At 44.5% G+C, this 16725-nt stretch overlaps 1 protein-coding gene across 3 annotated transcripts in view; it reads left to right on the top strand.

The window, feature by feature from the left end:
* Positions 1-16725, top strand: part of LOC143981459 (NACHT, LRR and PYD domains-containing protein 3-like) — a 121117-nt gene that overhangs the window by 45189 nt on the left and 59203 nt on the right. For all 3 annotated transcript variants that reach the window (XM_077479337.1, XM_077479336.1, XM_077479335.1), the window contains 3 exons: positions 496-534; positions 1367-3086; positions 5277-5420. In XM_077479337.1, the coding sequence (XP_077335463.1) occupies positions 496-534; positions 1367-3086; positions 5277-5420 (1903 nt within the window). The remainder of the gene's footprint in view (positions 1-495; positions 535-1366; positions 3087-5276; positions 5421-16725) is intronic.

Below are 16725 nucleotides of genomic sequence, written 5' to 3'. Positions count from 1 at the left end.
CATTACCGGTTTCAAACCCTCCCTAATGTGAACCTAGGCCTAATGTACAGAGAGGAAGAGGTGGAGCCTAAAGAGGAAGGGGTGTGCTTTACAGATGACAGGACAGGTCTTAAACATGAAGGGGTGTGGCATCGACAGGAAGGGGTGGGTCATATTTAAATTTGGGGGTGCATGAGTTTAGTCAGCCCTAGGGCAGCACAAAATATAAATATACCACTGACCTGAACCTCCATCAGAAAGAGGAGTCAAGGCTCCCTACATAGAGAATTGGGGGCTTTTCTGGTCCCCACCATGGTCACATGTGTCTGCAATGTGCTGAGATGTTACCAGACAAAGACTCTCCCATCCCCTGGAGGAGGAGAGACTCCAATCTACAGAGGGTTGGTGGGATGATGGTGTCTGGGAGGATCTGCTACACTAATAACTCTCTTAGTTATTATTTTATACATTTCAGAGGTTTGTCAGGACTAATCACTTCCCTAATCTTATTTCCAGCCAAACTGAAGAAGACGACACATAGCAAAACATTATCAGGTTAGTAGGACATCCACTTTTCATATGAAATCTCTTCTGGATGAACATTTTGTTATTATTGTAGTCCAGATTAGTGGTGGGACTGCCAGGGTCACAAAGATTGCACTTAAGAAAGGGCCCTGGCATTCTGCCACTGTAGGGGGCCCAAGATGGCAGGAAGGGGGCCACTGCAGAACATGGACTCAGTTCACACTGCTGTGATCCCAAAGTTGTGCAACTTGCTTGCAATTTCCTTGTGACTTGTTTACAATTTTGTGATTTGACATTGTAGTCTATGCTGCTCAAATCACACCAACACCATAGAAAAGTATTCCCTTTTCTTTGTTGCTTTGACTTTAGTCACATTCATGAGGACAGCACCCATTGAAATGAATGTGTTTTGACTTGTCATGCGGCTTTGTATTGAAAGTCACATGATAAGTTGCAGCAGTCTGAAACAGGGCTTATAAAGGCCCCCACTACAGGAACAAGCGGAAAGGGCCATGGGCTGAAAAAAGGGCCTCTGCCTCAGAGAGAAGAGCCTCAGCCTTGGGGGAAGGGCTCCCGAGACCAGAAGAAAGGGCCTGAGACTGATGGAAAGGGTCCCAGCAGTCAGGAGGTGCTCTTTATAGTTTCTTGCACCAGAGCCCTGTAGGTTCTATTCATGCCTCTGGTCTGGATGGTGTGTCCATAGTTTGGATGCTGCCACAGCCCTCCCGTATTTCATGGGATATCTTCTTTTAGAGTTCCATTCTTCAGGTTTATGGTTAGAATACAATATTCCCAACTCTGTCTTATAAATACTATTTCATGTGTGTATGAGGAATAAAATATTCTCTTTTCTCTCATAAAGACTTCAGTAAGGAACACAGAGAGTCTGAGAAACAGAGGTTCCAGAGGATTCCAGAATATAATTCCCGTATGGGGGAGAATGTTCATCTACAGGAAAGATTCACCAAGTTATTGATGATAAACGGACCCCAGAATAAAGAGGGAAAAGAAGAAGAAATAAGGAGTTCAGGCAGAAGACATCTACAGATCATGGAGAAAAGATCCCCAACCACAATCCAGGCCCTCTTTGACCCTGATAAATGTGGGTTCATCCCTAAGATTGTGGTGTTACAAGGACCTGCTGGGATTGGAAAAACAATGACCTCCAGGAAGATCATGCTGGACTGGGCCTCTGGGGATCTCTACCGAGACAAGTTTGATTTTGTGTTTTGTCTGAGCTGTAGAGAATTCAACACCATCCCTGAAAACATAAGTCTTGTGGGACTTTTATCCAGAACCTGCAGACTGAGTTCAGATGACCTGGTGTCTATTCTGAAGGATCCTGGAAGTCAGAGAAAACTTCTCACCATAGTTGATGGGTTTGATGAACTGAGGTGGACTCTGGAGGAGAAATCTGAGGGTTGTCCTGACATTTCTATGGAAACCCACAAAGAAATAATTCTCCAAAGCTTGCTCAGGGGACATGTTCTCCCAGAATCTTCTCTGATCATCACCACAAGGTCACTGGCCATGGAGAAACTTAACACATTCATCAAGGATTCTCGCAATGTGGAAATCCAGGGATTTACAAGGGACGATCGAGAGGAATATGTCCATAAATTCTATGGAAATAAAGAAGATGCAGACAAGGTTCTCAGTATAATAAAAGACAATGACGTTGTGTACACCATGTGTGCCGTCCCCATCACATGCTGGATTGTCTGCACTGTAATGAAACAAGAAATAAGAAAAGATTTGGATGTAATTCAGTGTAAGACAACGACTTCAATTTATCTTCTCTACCTGGAGGTTTTACTAACCCATCACAGCAAGAAGGAGCAGTCTGTACACCGGAAACAAACCTGTCTGAAGAAGCTGTGTGCTCTAGCCAATCAGGGGGTTCTGAACCGACAAATCTTATTTGAGAAGAAAGATCTAGAAAGACATGGACTTTCTCTGGATGAGGTGGAGTCTGTATTTCTGAATGAGAACATCTTTCATTGGGACGTCCGTCACCAGACCTGCTACAGCTTCATCCACCTGAGTGTACAGGAGTTCCTTGCTGCTCTCTATTATGGGATGGATGATGGTTGGTTTGGATTTAGGAAACGTATTTTCCACCCGAAGATCTGTAAAGGGAAATCACTCCGTGACCTCAGATCACATTCCTCACATTTATCATTATCTGTACAATTCCTGTTTGGTCTCTTAAATGAAAATCAGGTGAAGACATTCTCAGAGGTCACAGGAATCTCCATCTCACTCCGAGCCAAACCTGCAATGAGAAGATGGGCCATGAAGGGCATCAATCAGACTTTATATACTCAGACCATCTCCTGTCTGTATGAGACTCAGGATGAGGACTTCATTAGGAGAGTCATGTCGGGTTGTACAGATTTGAAGCTGTGCGGCTCACATACTGATCACTTGTGGATAGACAGGAATTATTCCAAGCAGCTGAGCTATTGCTTGAAGTCTTTGAAGAGAGAAAGTTTTCAGTCTTTACATTTTGTATATCTCACTGTGGATCCAGAGTGCCAGAAACTTCTATCTCCATTCCTACACAGGAGTCAGTATGTCGGGTAAGTGAGTGTGAGGATATCCTAACTGAATTCAGAGAATGGGCAGGAACCTGCATACAGTATAACGGTGATTATCAGACATGTTCTCCATCTACCACACTTGTTAGAAGTCCTGGGAACTCACACTTTCCTCAGCCCTAAGCCCTGCTTCACACTACAGCAATTTTCCAGCGACATTCTGATGACATGTAAAGTCGCAGGTCAGGTGAAAACACAAAGATTTTATTGGGCGTTGTCTTAATTGCTGCGATTTGAGTCACTGCAACAAAAGAAAATACTTCCTGCACTACTTTTGTGTGATTCTTGTGCTGCACGACTCCCATAGACTTCAATGTAAAATCACCAGAAAGTCGCACATTTGTCTGAATCTTTAAGACTTTGCTGTGACTTCTGAGGCTTATTTACCCCCCACCTCTCCTCCCTGGCCATCCTTGCTGCCTAAAATCTTCCTCCAATCACATCCCAGTCACACCTGAGCGTAGAGGAAACGCACATTCCCACTTCCATTATTTGTGTATTTTTCATGTGTAATCACACATTGTGTATAGGGAGCCCATTCACTGGAATGTTCTGCCCGACATGCAACAAACACCCCAAAGTAGCTCAAGAATCTTCTCAGTCATGGAGCGTCATGCATCTTGGCAGCAAAACATGCGTCTGATAACTGTGATTGGGGTGTCATTAACAATCAGCCGACATTCATATCTGCGTGTTTCCGAATACGAGACGACCCACACAGGAAATGTGCGCTTTTCATATGTCTGAAAAATGCACAGCAACTCACACCACGCATGCGCAGATGTAAATGAATGGTAACACAAAAGCAATGCTCCTTGTTGTGCGTTTTTGAAACATACAGCAAAGCGCATGTATTCTTGCGTCTGCCGTGCATTCAAATATGTACAGAAGCAAATGAATAATAACACAAGTGTGACGCACATTGTCGCACATTTATGAAACGCACAGCAAAGCATGGATTTTCTTGCAGGTTGCTGTGCAGTTGGAAATGTACAGATGTGAATGAATGGAAACGTATTTACAACTGACGGCAACCCATAAGAAAACGCATGCTTTTCTGCGTGTTTTGTGTGACAATGCACATCACACTTGTGTTACCATTCATCTGCATCTTCATGTTTCTGAACGCACGCCAACCCGTAAGAAAACGCATGCTTTGCTGTGCATTTTGATAATGTGTGACAACACACGCTGCACTTGTGATACCATTCATTGGCGTCTGAACATTTCTGAATGCCCAGCAACCTGCAGGAAAACGCATGCTTTGCCACACGTTTTGGAAGCATGCATCACGCTCACCTTGCCATCTTTGCAGTACAAGCGCTACGCACGGTCGCAGCGCATTTCTGAAACGTGCGGCAAAGCACACAATTTCTGGCGGTTGATGTGCATTCAGAATCATGCAGATGTAAATGCAGCCTGATTGTTAATGACGCCCCAATCACGGTTATCAGATGCATGTTTTGTCATGTGATAAAACACGCTATAAACACGGATCATCAAAGTCACATAGGAATGCTTCTCAGTAAAGTCACTTTGAAGTCGCACCTGGTCGCCGGGAAGTTGTAGAGCAAAGTCAAGCTGGAAGTGGCTGCGACTTTCATGTTGTGCTGTGTGAACCAGAGCTAAATGGTGGTTCCCACATATCACCTTCTACACAACTTCTGGTAACAATCACATCATTTACATCGCATTAACCCTTTCCCTGCCCCCAATTATACCATTTATCACACAGAACATTTGGAGGGAAAGCTTCATGTTCAGAGATGTGGGGGAGGGAAATAATGTCAGGGGTGTGACATCATCATCCCAACATTGGAGGGGCCAATTGTCTGCAGAAGTGGGCGGAGATGGGAATGTCTGGACTGCATTTTATATCTGGAACCAAAGTGGTGTTCCAGGATTTTCCAGAAGCTGAATGGAGACCCCTGTGTAGGAAGGCCGGAGACCCAGTATACATATCAGGGGCCTCCTTTAAGTTTTGTCTGGAGTGTGACTTCAAAGACCACTCATAGCCACCAATGAGAAGTCCTCATCAGGTCCAGTATGAGGCTGTAGAGCCGGAGGGAAGGCAGCCATGTGGAAGGGAAATGTTGGGGGTTACATTGTTATTCTTGGGGTCAGAGGTCATACATTCTTGGTGATAATTATTATCTCATTATTGGATTTTAGATTTCGGTGGTGTAATATTTCCAGTACAGATTGTCCGGGAGAGGACAAAGCAGAAGAAGAAGATTCCTCCTCTTCAGGATATAAATGGAAGTCGGATTCTCTTTCCTTTCTGATGAACCCGGAGAGTAAAATTCAGGGATTAATGTAAGAGAAATGTGTGATGTGCCGTGATGGGGAAATGTGACGTCTTGTGATTGTTCCCGTCTCTCAGTGTCTCCTTCTATCTCTGGGTGTCCTCCATCCTCACCCATGTAGAATCTTCCATCACCTGTCCTCTTCTCATGTCTTCTCCTCTCTCTGAGGGAATCTTTCTCTTTGTAATCTCATCCATGGGATTTGGGGTTCCCCTTATAGTAGAACAGTGACCAGGCTCTGTACATATGGAATGACCATCCATATTCCTAACAAGCAGGAAATAGGATGGAATAGACCCCCTTAGGACTCGCTCACACGTCTGATGATTATGTAGAAGGAAGCAATGCTCAGTAACACTTCTATGACATTTATCATGTGTCTTCATTGTGTTTATCAAGCTCTGAAAACACTATAAGAATGCTGGAGAAATGTGCGGGGGAGGGGTTGTTCTTCTAGTGGGAGGAGCCTAAAGGGGAAGTGATGTAGAGGAAATGATCTCCTCTGATATGTGGATTTCGGATATATTACAATAATTCTATAGAATGAAAACCAGCCGCCATGTCATCATACTCACTATCGCTCTCCTGCCCCCTGGAGGACAGATTTCCCGGTCTGAGGATAATACCCGCTTGGTGACTTGTTACCACATCTGTTTTATTTGTATGTGTCACAATAGCTGGGATACTCGGGTCATTAATAGTTTATTAATAATAACATGTAATATATCCTCACATAGAATCACAATATATCCATGTAAGAATGCACAGAGCGCCCGGCGACCCTCCTCTCCTTCATAACAGTATAGCAGCGGCTCTCCTAGTGTATCTGATAGGCGTGATGACGTCTCCACCTTACACGTTACGCCCTAGGCGGGGCTTCATCATGTATATTTGTGTTTGTTCAAAATATGTAAATATTAACACTTTTAGGTTTAGGGAGTCTCACTTCTAGTGCTGCACAGCTATCTTTATATCTATCCTGTAAGGGAGGTGTCACTGCAAATCACCAATCATAAGTGGCCGACCACACAGTAGGTTTTTTGATGTTCATAGTATGCTAAAGTTTAGGTGGTCTCACTCATCATGCTGCAATATTGAGCACTTTGACGATATCTTACTTATATTGTTTTTTGTTTTTTCTAACATTGTAATATTCCTGTATAATTTTGCTGAAACACGTGTGGATTGTTTAAACATTTGAAATACAAATCCTATCTTTAGGTTTAGGGAGTCTCACTTGTAGTGCTGCACAGTTGTCATTCTATGTATTTGGTGTTGGATTTTGTGGATGAATCCTTCTGTGTTCAGCTGATTAGTATATATAATTGGAAGAGGTTTTTGGCTGTGCAGTGACACATTTCCTGCCTGGCACTGTCAGTATTGCCGGCTGGTTGGTGATTTTGCCGGCACACAGAAGCTATTGGAGTTACCACACGGCTGTTCTGTACAACCAGAAGTGACCGGAGCTGCTCTGTCCTACTTCTCTATTATTTCCCAGTGCATTCTGGGATACCGGAGCCTCCGCTGTCTGTCCTCCAATGCCCAGCGATTATTGGACATCACCATGAAATGAATGGAGGCGACTGACAAGCATGGATGTCTCATGACAGCGACATGCGGCTTCATTTATAACACGACACAACGCTACCGCTCCTGTGTGACCAGCACTGTGTGCCGCCATTGTAATATTCATGGCAGGCATGAAAGGTGGTTATCGCTCTTTAGAAATGCTGAATAAATGTCACATAATCACATGGTACTGACACACGTGTGACCGAGACCTCACTGACCTCTGTAGCTACAGACACCACGGATCATTTCATCCTCAATTTTCACACAATGTCCAGTAAGGTCCCTCCAGTGCGTTTCAGCAATCTGCTCCCCCTCCCCCCCCCCTCCTCTGAGTCATTCAGTTATGAAGGGAAATTACAGCTTGAGCTACTGAGCTCTGTAAATAACATGGATTGTACAGTAATCCAAGAAGGACATTCAGGAAAACATGTGGAAAAGAGATTTCAGCTCCACCTGCTGGCTGAAAATGAAAATGCTAATTATTTATGTACAATATTTTATATTTACAAATCTATGAATGGAATGTTTTGTCCTGACCATAATAAAGACAGAAAACATGATCCATTCCTCTGAAGACAAAGACCTCAGACAGTTCTCACTTCTGTACAAAAGGCCGTCCCATAAGCAATACAACTCATACTCCAGAAATATCATCTGTCATTGTCTCCCTTCTGCAGGATAGGAGTTATAAATCCTGGAAAGTTACCCCTCCCCCATCATTAGAAGAAATGATGAACATCCCCAACTCCCATCCCCTTTATGAGTCCTTGTCTGCCATAAAAAGCCTCAAGTCCTCCTCTGCTAATGGCTCCCCCTGCTGTGTCTGAGCCAATGAGAAAGGAGAGAGCCAAGAGATCCTCTGCTCTTGTGTACATTGCTGGATGGAGATCAGGCTCAGGTAAGTATTGGGGGAAATACATTAACCGGTTCCTGACCAGCCACCACAGTTGTACTGCGGCAGGTTGGCTCTCCTGTGTGAATCGTCATCATTGTATGTCTGTCACGTGTGGGTGGGTGTGGGGGGGTGCGCACCCCCCACCGTCCCCACAACGATTTGATTGATTTCAGAACCGATCAGTCTACAGGCCCAGGTCAATGATTTCTGGTCTGGACCTGCTGATCGGTTCTGGTGAATGGCAGACTGTCCTCTACATGTGTAATGTAAACACAGGCAGAGGAAGTGATGTCATCTCCCCTCGTGGAGCCCTTTTAGTTTCCAGCGAATGAGGAGAAGACATCTACTGTGAGTACACCAACACTACACTGACACCAGGACACGTAGGCACACATTTAACACCTTGATCACCCCTGATCACCCCCACCCCCCAGTTAACCCTTTCACTCCCTGTCACAGTGTCACCAAGTGCATTTTTCAGATATTTCACTGGTCACTATTGGTGTCCCTAATCAGTGTTAGGGCAGTTAGTGGTAGGCCCAGGTGGGTTTAGGGTACTCCCCATTAACGCCCTAATAAAGGTTTAACCCCCTGATCACCTCCCCCGAGTTAACCCTTTCACTCCCTGTCACAGTGTCACTAGTATAGTGTACAGATCTCTTTTCTGACCACTGTATTAGTGTCACGAGTGACATCTGTTAGGTTTTAGTGTCAGTTAGGGTCAGCGTCAATCCCAGACATCATCAGATTAGTGCCAGGTACACTAAGACGCAATCACACTATATAGTTCCATTACTAGTGTAGTATCTGAACGGATCAATATCTTTGATCTGATCAGATCTATATTAGCATTCCCAATAGTATAGTGTTCCCAAAAATGTGGTGTTATTAGAATCAGCCCAGATACCTTTCAGCACCTGCATTTAGCCCTCCGCCCAGCCCAGCCCACCCAAGTGCAGTATCAATAGATCACTGTCACTTACAGTGGTGTGAAAAAGTGTTTGCCCCCTTCCTCATTTCCTGTTCCTTTGCATGTTTGTCACACTTAAGTGTTTCGGAACATCAAACCAATTTAAACAATAGTCAAGGACAACACAAGTAAACACAAAATGCAATTTGTAAATGAAGGTGTTTATTATTAAAGGTGAAAAAAAATCCAAACCATCATGGCCCTGTGTGAAAAAGTGATTGCCCCCCTTGTTAAAACATACTATAACTGTGGTTGTCCACACCTGAGTTCAATTTCTCTAGCCACACCCAGGCCTGATTATTGCCACACCTGTTTACAATCAAGGCATCACTTAAATAGGAGCTGCTTGACACAGTAAGGTCCACCAGAAGATCCTTAAAAGCTACACATCATGCCGAGACCCAAAGAAATTCAGGAATAATTGAGAAAGAAAGTAATTGAGATCTATCAGTCTGGAAAGGGTTATAAAGCCATTTCCAAAGCTTTGGGAATCCAGTGAACCACAGTGAGAGCCATTATCCACAAATGGCGAAGACATGGAACAGTGGTGAACCTTCCCAGGAGTGGCCGGCCGCCCAAAATTACCCCAAGAGCGCAGCGACGACTCATCCAAGAGGTCACAAAAGACCCCACAACAACGTCCAAGGAACTGCAGGCCTCACTTGCCTCAGTTAAGGTCAGCGTTCATGCCTCCACCATCAGGAAAAGACTGGGCAAAAATGGCCTGCATGGCAGAGTTCCAAGGAGAAAACCACTGCTGAGCAAAAAGAACATCAAAGCTCGTCTCAATTTCTCCACAACACATCTTGATGACCCCCAAGACTTTTGGGACAACATTCTGTGGACCGATGAGACAAAAGTGGAACTCTTTGGAAGGTGTGTGTCCAAGTATATCTGGCGTAGAAGGAACACTGCATTTCATAAAAAGAACATTATACCAACAGTAAAATATGGTGGTGGTAGTGTGATGGTCTGGGGCTGTTTTGCTGCTTCAGGACCTGGAAGACTTGCCGTGATAAAAGGAACTATGAATTCTGCTGTCTACCAAGAGATCCTGAAGGAGAATGTCCGACCATCTGTTCGTGTACTCAAGCTGAAACCAACTTGGGTTCTGCAGCAGGACAATGATCCTAAACACACCAGCAAGTCCACCACCGAATGGCTGAAGAAAAACAAAATGAAGACTTTGGAGTGGCCTAGCCAAAGTCCTGACCTGAATCCTATTGAGATGTTGTGGTATGACCTTAAAAAGGCCGTTCATGCTCGAAAACCCTCTAATGTAACTGAATTAGGACAATTCTGCAAAGATGAGTGGGCCAAAATTCCTCCAGGAGGCTGTAAAAGCCTCATTGCACGTTATCGCAAACGCTTGGTTGCAGTTGTTGCTGCTAAGGGTGGCCCAACCAGTTATTAGGTTTAGGGGGCAATCACTTTTTCACACAGGGCCATGATGGTTTGGATTTTTTTTCACCTTTAATAATAAACACCTTCATTTACAAATTGCATTTTGTGTTTACTTGTGTTGTCCTTGACTATTGTTTAAATTGGTTTGATGTTCCGAAACACTTAAGTGTGACAAACATGCAAAGGAACAGGAAATGAGGAAGGGGCAAACACTTTTTCACACCACTGTACAAAACACAGCACACAAAACTGCAGCGTTAGCAGAGTCACGCCTGATCCCTGCTAGCACTAACAGTTATTTTTTTGTAGCGATTGAAGCAGTCGCTGACAACCAGGTGCTCTTTTACCTGTGAGTCACACTAGCTGTACCTATAAATGTACAACATTGAAGAGACCTCACTGTCAGATTCAGGCTCAGTATACAAACTGGTAGAGATCACCCTGACAGATAGCTCTGATGATGGGGTACTGGTCCCTGCTAAGGTCAGGTGTACCTGACTGATGCGGTGGCTAGCACAAGAAGTGCCCCACAGCCACCAAAAATTCAAAGAAAGGCCCGTAGAGCCCAAAGTGCCCTTCCTGATGTGTTTGCTAATCCTGATTAGCAGCCCATCACTTCTGCAGTGCCTGTACTCCCCCCATTCATTGGCCAGCCCAGAATTCAGTTGGAAACAGCAGATTTTAGTACCCTTGACTAGGGATGAGCTGAACAACCCCCCAGTTTGGTTCTCACCAGAACTTGTGAACACACAAAAACTTTGTGTGAACATGCAAACACCATTGGGACATGAATGTGAAAAATAAAAACTGCTCATTTTAAAGGCTTATATATAAGTTATTGCCATAAAAAGTGTTTGGAGACCCGGATCCTGCCCGAGGGGACATGTATCAATGCAAAAACATTTTTAAAACAGCCATTTTTTCAGGAGCCGTGATTTTACCCTCTTGTCGACCAGTGCATGACGATATACGTTGGCACAATGGGTATATAGGTACGTCCCCTTTAAGATGTGGCATTGTGGGTGCTTGCGCATCTGCCATGTGCTCTGTGCCCGTGGGACCCCTGGAGTCGATGTTTGACGCGTCCAGTGATCGTGTCACGGACTGGAAGAATGAGTAGATGCCTATGTAAACAAGGCATTTCCCCATTTTGCCTAGTGACATGACAGAGATTTACTGCTCCTTGTCATTGGGAGCAGTGATCGCTGTCTTGTCCTAGGTAGCCCATCCCCCCATAGTTAGAATCACTCCCTAGGACACACTTAACCCCTTGATCACCCCTTAGTGTTTAACCCCTTCACTGCCAGTGTCATTTATACAGTAATCAGTGCATTTTTATAGCACTGATTGTTGTATAAATGACAATGTGCCAAAATAGTGTCAAAAGTGTCCGAAGTGTCCGCCATAATGTTACAGTCATGATAAAAATTGCAGATCGCTGCCATTACTAATAAAATAATAATAAAAATGTCATAAATCTATCCCCTATTTTATTTCCATGGTTTTTATTGAAGAATTACTGATTACAGAAGAATTCCATTTACAATCTTAACAGAATAAGTAGTACAACAATTATAACAATGAACAGTATGAGGTGGTCTTAATTGTCGCGGGTAATCTACTTTCATGATTTTTTTGCTCCAACATATATTCTGCTGCTTTAGGAATTACCAGGCTCTATCCCATGGTCACAGGGATAAGGGCACCCCCAGACACCCCTTTTGGGGGCACACTGTGTCTTCAGGGGGCACACTCCTCCCTCTATTTTACTTATATAGTCTCATCTACTAAGTATGTACTGAAAATGGAGCCAGGATCACTGGATCTTGAAAGTACCGACACAACAAGGTGAAGTATGAATAAGGAAAAGAATAGACAAGATAACAACAAAAAATAAAAATGAAGATGAAAAGTAGCGTCCGCTCAGTGAAGACTATTTCTGAACAGGTCTCTCCTGGGCTTTGGAGAAATTCTTCCAAGAAGACCAATTGGACTGATATGCTTGGTATGTCCCCTCTCTGCAAGCTATTATATTTTCATATTCAGCAATCATCTTCACTTTAATTGAAACCTCAATCAGTTTAGGAATTTCACTGGACTTCCATTTGCTTAGGATAGGATAATAGGATAATAGGATATGTGTAAATATGGATCTAATGGAGCAGGGATGATCCACTGTGTTTAACCACCTTCAGACCGGACCATTTTGCTGGTAAATGACCAGAGGTCTTTTTACAATTTGGCACTGCGCTGCTTTAACTGGTAATTGCGCGGTCATGCAATGTTGTACCCAAACAAAATTTGCGTCCTTTTCTTCCCACAAATAGAGCTTTCTTTTGATGGTATTTGATTGCCTCTGTGATTTTTATTTTTTGCGATATAAACGTAAAAAGACCGCAAATTTTGAAAAAAAATGATATTTTCTACTTTTTGTTATTAGAAAAATCCAATAAACTCAATTTTAGTCATACATTTAGGCCAAAATGTATTCAGCCACATGTCTTTGGTAAAAAAAAAGTCAATAATTGTATATTTATTGGTTTGCGCAAACGTTGTCACATCTACAAACTAAGGTACGTTTTCTGGAATTTACGCAGCTTTTAGTTTACGACTGCCTATCTCATTTCTTGAGGTGCTAAAATGGCAGGGCAGTACAAAACCCCCCCAAATGACCCCATTTTGGAAAGTAGACCCCCTAAGGAAATTGATAAGAGGCATGTTGAGCCCATTGAATATTTTATTTTTTTGCCACAAGTTGCGGGAAAATTACAAACTTTTTTTTTTTTTTTTTTTACACAAAGTTGTCACTAAATGATATATTGCTCACACATGCTATGGGCGTATGTGAAATGACACCCCAAAATAAATTCTGCTGCTTCTCCTGAGTACGGGGATACCACATATGTGGGACTTTTTGGGAGCCTAGCCGCGTACGGGGCCCCGAAAACCAAGCACCGCCTTCAGGCTTTCTAAGGGCATAAATTTTTGAGTTCACTTCTCACTACCTATTACAGTTTTGAAGGCCATAAAATGCCAAGATGGCACAAAACCCCCACAAATGACCCCATTTTAGAAAGTAGACACCCCAAGCTATTTGCTGAGAGGCATGTTGAGTTCATGGAATATTTTATATTTTGCCACAAGTTGCGGGAAAATTACAAACTTTTTTTTTTTTTTTTTTCATAAAGTTGTCACTAAATGATATATTGCTCATGCATGCCATGGGCATATGTGAAATGACACCCCAAAATAAATTCTGCTGCTTCTCCTGAGTACGGGGATACCACATATGTGGGACTTTTTGGGAGCCTAGCCGCGTACGGGGCCCCGAAAACCAAGCACCGCCTTCAGGCTTTCTAAGGGCGTAAATTTTTGAGTTCACTTCTCACTACCTATTACAGTTTTGAAGGCCATAAAATGCCAAGATGGCACAAAACCCCCACAAATGACCCCATTTTAGAAAGTAGACACCCCAAGCTATTTGCTGAGAGGCATGTTGAGTCCATGGAATATTTTATATTTTGCCACAAGTTGCGGGAAAATTACAAACTTTTTTTTTTTTTTTTCACAAAGTTGTCACTAAATGATATATTGCTCACGCATGCTATGGGCATATGTGAAATGACACCCCAAAATAAATTCTGCTGCTTCTCCTGAGTACGGGGATACCACATATGTGGGACTTTTTGGGAGCCTAGCCGCGTACGGGGCCCCGAAAACCAAGCACCGCCTTCAGGCTTTCTAAGGGCGTAAATTTTTGAGTTCACTTCTCACTACCTATTACAGTTTTGAAGGCCATAAAATGCCAAGATGGCACAAAACCCCCACAAATGACCCCATTTTAGAAAGTAGACACCCCAAGCTATTTGCTGAGAGGCATGTTGAGTCCATGGAATATTTTATATTTTGCCACAAGTTGCGGGAAAATTACAAACTTTTTTTTTTTTTTTTTTTTTCACAAAGTTGTCACTAAATGATATATTGCTCACGCATGCTATGGGCATATGTGAAATGACACCCCAAAATAAATTCTGCTGCTTCTCCTGAGTACGGGGATACCACATATGTGGGACTTTTTGGGAGCCTAGCCGCGTACGGGGCCCCGAAAACCAAGCACCGCCTTCAGGCTTTCTAAGGGCGTTACAGTTTTGAAGGCCATAAAATGCCAAGATGGCACAAACCCCCCCCAAATGACCCCATTTTGGAAAGTAGACACCCCTAAATTTAGGGGTACACTAGTGAGACTAGGTAATAAATGGCGGGTGCCCTGAAACTATAAAAAAATAACTAACCAACCAGCGTCACCTGTAACAGTTATATGGTGATCACTGGTGAAAGGGTTAACTAGGGGGCAATCAGGGGGCTTTATGCGGTAGTATATGGGGGTCCCTGGCGCTATAAAAAGCTGCGGCGAACCTAAATACCTACCTGCCTAACTAGCGTCACCTGTGACACTAATACAGCGATCAGAAAAACGATCGCTTATTAGGCTGGGTTCACACTGGAGTGATGCGGGAACGCCACGAATGCGCGGCGGGTTCCCGCATCGCATGCCTCCCGGCGGCAGTTCACACTGCCCTATGCGAACTGCTGGGAGTGTCAGTGAAATGTTAATGACACCCCAGATCAGTTTGCATATCGCAGTGCGATCTGCAAACTCGGATCGCATGGTGTGAACACCCATGCGATCCGATTCTGCTGCGGACCAAAAAAAGGGTCCCGTGCGAGTTTGCGGCGGGTGCGACACGAAGTCAGCCATACTATCTGTATGGCTGAACTCGAATCGCACAGAGATCGGATGTGATTTGCACTGCAGTGCGGTGCGAATCACATCCGTTCTCATAAACCACTGCAATGTGAACCCAGCCTTAGTGACACTGGCGACGGGGGGTGATCACGGGGTTAAACCTTTATTGGGGGGGTTAGGGGGGTACCTTAGAACTAAAGGGGGCTAACCCTAACTGCCCTAACAGTTATTAGTCACAAATGACACCCGCCGGGTGATCAGGGGGTTAAACCTTTATTAGGTAATAAATGGCGGGTGCCCTAAAACTATAACTAACCAACCAGCGTCACCTGTAACAGTTATATGGTGATCACTGGTGAAAGGGTTAACTAGGGGGCAATCAGGGGGCTTTATGCGGTAGTATATGGGGGTCCCTGGCGCTATAAAAAGCTGCGGCGAACCTAAATACCTACCTGCCTAACTAGCGTCACCTGTGACACTAATATAGCGATCAGAAAAACTATCGCTTATTAGGCTGGGTTCACACTGGAGCGATGCGGGAACGCCACGAATCCGCGGCGGGTTCCCGCATCGCATGCCTCCCGGCGGCAGCTCGCACTGCCCTATGCGAACTGCTGGGAGTGTCAGTGAAATGTAATGACACCCCCAGATCAGTTTGCATATCGCAGTGCGATCTGCAAACTCGGATCGCATGGTGTGAACACCCATGCAATCCGATTCTGCTGCGGGCCAAAAAAAGGGTCCCGTGCGAATTTGCGGCGGGTGCGGCGGGTGCGACATGAATTCAGCCAAACTACCTGTATGGCTGAACTCGAATCGCAAAGAGATCGGATGTGATTTGCACTGCAGTGCGGTGCGAATCACATTCGTTCTCATAAACCGCTGCAATGTGAACCCAGCCTTAGTGACACTGGCGAAGGGGGGTGATCACGGGGTTAAACCTTTATTGGGGGGGTTAGGGGGGCACATTAGAACTAAAGGGGGCTAACCCTAACTGCCCTAACAGTTATTACAGTCACAAATGACACCAATGCAAAAAAAAAAAAAAAAAAAAAAAGCAATTGGTGTCACTGTGACTGGGGGGGCAGGGGTAATTGGGGGGTGATCGGGGGGTAAAGGGGGGGTGTGAGTGTGCCTGGCATGTTCTACTGTATGTGTGGTGTGTTGGTGCAACTCACCGAACCTCTCTCCTCGGTGCCGGAACGAAAAATACCGACACGGAGGAGAGATTACATCACTTCCTCTCCTGTGTTTACATTACAGGAGAGGAAATGATGTCACCGGACATTTTCATTCGTCGGGAGCGATCGCGAGGGGGTGGCCATTAATGAATGGCCGTCCCCTCGTCCGGGATCGCTCCCGAACGAATACCGACCGCCGCAGGCACCGGGCGGGGGCCCGATCGGGCCCCCGACCCGGGGGAAGGCAGGGACGTACATGTACGCCCATATGCCTGCCCGTGCCATTCTGAGGACGTACATCCTCGTGCGGCGGTCGGCAAGTGGTTAAACTCAGAATGGCTTGTTCCACATTAGATTTACACTTTTGTCACTTTTGAAAACAGGTTAAATACATCTGACCAAAATTTACAGAGGGCAGTCCCAGACCACATGTAAAAGAGCACCTACCTGCCCCCCCAGCACAGATTGGAATTGTCCCTTGAGAATTTGGCTACAATGTATGGAGTAAAGTACCATCTCCGCATAAGTTTCTGATTTAATTCTTCA

This window comes from Lithobates pipiens, unplaced genomic scaffold, assembly GCF_037356315.1.
Source record: "Lithobates pipiens isolate NorthernLeopardFrog02 unplaced genomic scaffold, aLitPip1_a1.2 Scaffold_157, whole genome shotgun sequence".
Lineage (NCBI taxonomy): Eukaryota > Metazoa > Chordata > Amphibia > Anura > Ranidae > Lithobates > Lithobates pipiens.
The sequence above is the reverse complement of the archived record's forward strand: the minus strand, read 5'-3'. Positions and strand labels throughout refer to the sequence as shown.